Here is a 5,231-nt window from a genome sequence, read left to right as displayed (position 1 = left end):
GAACGATCAAAGGATTAGAATCGAATCAAAGCAAAGCTAAGGTAAGTACATACTATATGTATAGTATAATGGAATAAGACTTGTGATAAGTCTAATCCTTATGTTGATTTTTATAATACAATGATTGTGAACATGCATACATGATAATTATGGTGATATGATATGTGATATGAGAACATGATATGAATTAAGTGATATGAGCTACATGATTTACGTGAATGTATGCACTTGTGATACATGTGATATGATATAAAATATATAATTACACATACATGTGGTATGTGACAAAAGAGAAAGAACAAGTTATATGAAAGGTATAAGAATAATGCCCATAGTATACGATATGAGAACTATAAGTGTAGTTGGCATGCCAAGAGTCGAGGGTTTACATATGTTTAAAGGCACATATAAACAGTTTACATATGTTTAAAGGCACATATGAACAGTTTACATATGTTTAAAGGCACATATGAACAGTTTACATATGTTTAAAGGCATATATGAACAGTTTATATATGTTTAAAGGCACATATGAACAGTCTACATATGTTTAAAGGCACATATGAACAGTTTATATATGTTTAAAGGCACATATGAACAGTCTACATATGTTTAAAGGCACATATGAATAGTTTATATTGTGACCTCTGGATCGTGGTCCTTCGGGACGAATACTGAACTAAGGTTCGGTGCCCCATGAGGGAATTGATACGAGTTGTGGTGACATCATTAGTGCATAACCTCAATGCACTCACATACCTCTATTCTCAATAATATACATGGGTATGCAATTGAAATACCGATTTACAGTGAAAGTGATACAAGAAGGTAAGTTTCGTATGTGCATTATATGTTATCGTGCGATAGATACATGTATATTGAAATGTCATGATCCAATTGTAAGTATGAACATTCATAAGTTTATTGTTGCACATTCATTTATTGCCTCACTAAGTCTATGACTTAGCGTGTAAGTGATTTACACGTAGGTACCAAGAATCAGGAAAAGTGGAAATAGAAGTAGCACAGACAGCAATACTACTAAGAGATCAGATCAGAAGTAGTTGACAAAGTATGTATTTGGTTATGTATAGAATGTGGGCATGTAATAAGTGTTAATTACGAATACTCTGATCGATTTTGTATTTTATGGTTTTATGTAAATTAATGTATTTAGTTTTAATGAAAGTTTTAAAAATTCCCGTGATTTTCTATAAGAGTCAAAGTTTGAAAAGTCAATGTGACACCTCGGACTTGTATTCGGGTCGGATATGAGTTAAGGGTGTTACATTAGGCCTCCATTCATAAGTATCGAAAAAAATTAAATTGTAAGAGCAAGCAAAAATAAATAAATTTGTTTGTAAATTATTTTTTAGTACGGTTAATAAACTATCTAATAAATACATAGCTATCTTAGACATTTTCGGGACCCTGAACGAAACTAAAAATTAGACCCTTATAAAATGAAAGTATATTCTAATACTTTGAATAATTAATTTAATATTATGTTAATAAATCGTATAAAATGATTGAATTAGGGGCTTAAACTATAAAAGTAAAAAGTATGATTAAAAAAATTAGGGACCACAATTATAAAGCTAAAAAGTGATATTAAAAAAATAGGAGCATCAAATTTTAAGGTAAAAGGTGATATTGAAAAAATTAGGAACCTCAATTATAAAAATAAAAAGTGAGATTGAAAAAAGCAGTAGTTTAATTATAAAGGTACAAGGTGGGATTGAAAAACTTAGGATCATCAATTATAAATGAAAAAAAATGGGATTGAAAAAATTAAGGGTCTCTATTATAAAGATAAAAAGTAGGATTACAAAAATTAAGAACATCAATTATAAGGATAAAAAATTAAAATTAAAGAAAATTTAAGGGTTAAATTATAAAATAAACAATATTATAAAAAAATTAGGAGCCTTGTACAAAATGAGGGGCATGAATAGTTGCTCAAGGTGCACCCCTAATAGCTACATAATAAGAAGAAGAAGAAGAAATATAATTTTAATGAAAAGCGAAAAATAATTTAAAAATATCATATTAATATCGTTCTTGATTTTTTAATAATGAATAACCAACAAAATTAAAATGTATCATTAAGTACAATTTTAAAAACAATAATTGAATAACCGAAACAAAAATAAAATAATAGATAGGTGACTAAACAAATAATTTATTATTTTTTAACCAGAGTCCCACTTGTCCAGGGCTTAAATATAGGCCTGACTATCACCTACTAAGGCTAATAAGACCCTCGATCATTATTCATTATAGGCTCATATGAACCAAGTTTGAATCAGGGAAATACATTTTCCTATACTAGAATAGAGGTTTACCTCACAAAGAAATAGGGCAAATGCACCCCGAAAATAAACTGCTATCCCCATGGGGGTTAACGTCATGATGGCATAGTTTATTGCTCCCACTTAATCGAAATGAAGTTCGAGTGGAAAGCTCAATATGATATGCGGACGTAGCAAATGACTACGGTATGCAAATTAACCATTGTAAAATAGCTGTCGTAACCTCAATCACGAAAACCTTTTTTGAGATAATATTCACATCGATAACAACTTGATTCTTTAAATGTCCTCAGCTAAGTCACCAAACTGTCGAAACTATTTTTTGATGATTCAAATATGTTGAGTTTGGGCATGAATTATACAAGTTTTAATAAAAAAAATGAATTATGTAAGTTAAAATAACAAAGAAAACATGCAGAAAAACCTTAATCCCACCATATTTGAAAAAAAGGAAGGATTGATAATGTGATCTATAACCAAAAACAAGATAAAGGTGTGGATCCTAGGTGCTTCATGTCGGGACCTTGTGCGGGCGTACTAGCTAGGTCAGGATGCTGAAAATTTGGGAGCTGGAGATGCTAACTTGAGGAACTCAGCATCTTTTCTCCAGCAACAACAAAATAGTTAAAAATTTGTAGTAACAAATAATAATGAAATGAAACAATGGATAAAAAAAACTTATATATTTATTTATTTATTTTTGGTAAGATGATTTTATTATATATCGAATCAAACTTATTTAAATTGTACATCTCATTAAAAATTTTATTAGTTTTAGTCGGAAAAAAGGAGTACATATTAGGATGGAACATTACCAACACCGGTATACAATCTAAAATTCCAAAAGATACCACTAAACAAAACCGGGCACAAACTGCCAACAAATGACAGATTCGCCATTACGCTGCCTAATTCACCAATCAAAAGCTCAATTTACACGCTTTATAGCATGCAATTACTCCTGCATATGTTACGCGTACCACTCAAACAGCAGTAGCAGTATGCAAGCAGACTTCTTGGCCCTCAAACAGCAGCCAGCTTAACCTTTAACATAAATCCCACCCAATGCTTCCCATGGCAGTGCCAGCGGTGGAAGACAATTTGCATCAAAGACTTGAGAATCTGGGAGTTGGAGATGCAAACTTGAGGAACTCAGCATCTTTCTCCAACAAAAACATCCTTCTTTCATCCAATGTTGTCCATGCTTCAATGCCTTTCCCGCACTTTGTTGGTAGAAAAACAATAAGGTTCCTAAAATCAGACGCGACTTCCCCGAATGGAGCAACCCATTGCGGCTTGCCCCACCCGAAATCAAACTCGTAAAGTCTGAGATCACACCAGCTTGAGAAGGCCAACATGTCTGGTTTTTCATGGGAAAATAGGGTTTCCAGCTGGTTAATTAAGTCCCCCGTGGCTTCAAACCCTTGTTCCCCTTGTAATGAATTCAAGTATTCATCATCGAAAGCTTCCACGGATTCTCGCATCAACTTGACCAACTCGAATAACTCAGTGCTGGTCTCGTCAGCGATATCTGCAGCGCAACTTGCAAACCAGAAGAGGTTTCCAATCGATTTATGTAACAAAGGAAGGTTCATTCTTGGCCTAAGGTTCACAGCTTGAACTGCTATAGATGGTTTCGAGGATGCCGACATCGTCCGCGTCGCTGCCATAAAATGTTTCCAGATAAAACCTGATAAAGCTTGAACCCGAGAGGGTGTAGCCTCGAGTTCCCCTTTGGCAATGGCCCTCAGTTCGGTTATGGACTTGGCGTCGAATGTGAATCTCTTTGTAATGTAATTATGAGATCCCTGGAACCACAAGTTCTCCATCGTTGACAAGTAATTTTCTGGCACTTCGTTTAGAGGTGGAAACACCTTGGATCCCTCAGCTAAACCATGAAATCCAACATCACGATAATGGGAACCTCGACAGATTGTCCTCCAAACATTGCATAAATTAAAATACGTTTGCCCATCAATCAACTTATGAGAACCGCCGAACCCTATGGCTATCCCACCACAAGCGAAAATGGTGGCTTGGCACAAAAGGGGGACAACCTCATTTTTCAATTCTTTGGAGAATGGAGGGCATGGAAGCAATTTGTTCAATGACTTGACCTCATGGTGCTTGAGGAACTCGGACAACCGACAACCGGCTTGAGCCGATACAAACGGAACGCCTTCATCGAAGCTGTCGATGAACATGTTGTCTTTGATCCGACCAGCAAATGGATATAAGATGTTTAGGGTTTCTGAGAGTGAGGTCTTTAGCTGATGCAAGATAACGGCGGGAGTGAAACTCGTTCCACTGATGGAGTAGAACAAGATATTTGTGACGTTAGTTGCGGGGGTGAGTTGATCAAAGAAGGTGAGTTTGAAAGGTTTCATGCCTTTGATTTGTGGTGAGGATGGTTTGATGATTTCTCTTGCAAAAATGTCAACTTCAAAGTTCAACATTTTGCAAATTTGCTGGAACTGCTCTTTTTACAAAGAATGGCGGTTTCACGACATACATACATATATATATATATATATATATATATATATTTGTATTTAGTTTTTTTTAGTACACAAAAATTCAAATCAAGGGTCGTTCCTCTAATCAAGGTCAGGGGATACTTAAGATTGTTCAATTGAAATTTACATAAGATTTTACAAATTGTAATTTAAAAGTGATAATGGTAGAATTTGATATTAGCCTTATAAATTTAAATTTATTAATTCTAATCATTTATATCAACCCTCGTTGTTTATTATTTTATTATTATTTTTCTTCTCTGATCCTTTTTGTCTAATAAATTATTAGTTTGATATCTATTCAGGGTAGTTTTGCGGTGCGAGCCTAAAAAACGGCTAATATATGGCGTGACCGGTTAAACAAGTGACCGGTTAAAATTTAGACCGATTATGTTATATTATT

The 5,231-nt window shown here is 34.1% G+C and overlaps 1 protein-coding gene across 1 annotated transcript; it reads right to left on the bottom strand.

Moving 5' to 3' along the window:
• Positions 1-3,101: 3,101 nt before the first annotated feature.
• LOC120132343 (vinorine synthase-like) lies at positions 3,102-4,768 on the bottom strand. The gene has a single exon (XM_039149126.1). It carries the CDS (start codon positions 4,766-4,768, stop codon positions 3,419-3,421), a length of 1,350 nt encoding a protein of 449 aa, XP_039005057.1. The 3' UTR covers positions 3,102-3,418.
• Positions 4,769-5,231: the final 463 nt, after the last annotated feature.

The sequence above is a fragment of the Hibiscus syriacus genome, unplaced genomic scaffold (assembly GCF_006381635.1).
Source record: "Hibiscus syriacus cultivar Baekdansim isolate YM2019G1 unplaced genomic scaffold, ASM638163v2 tig00110561_pilon, whole genome shotgun sequence".
Classification (NCBI taxonomy): domain Eukaryota; kingdom Viridiplantae; phylum Streptophyta; class Magnoliopsida; order Malvales; family Malvaceae; genus Hibiscus; species Hibiscus syriacus.
The sequence above is the reverse complement of the archived record's forward strand: the minus strand, read 5'-3'. Positions and strand labels throughout refer to the sequence as shown.

Bases quoted from the DNA above. Each gene is read 5' to 3' on its own strand.
- LOC120132343 (XM_039149126.1), bottom strand. From the start codon at position 4,768: ATGTTGAACTTTGAAGTTGACATTTTTGCAAGAGAAATCATCAAACCA.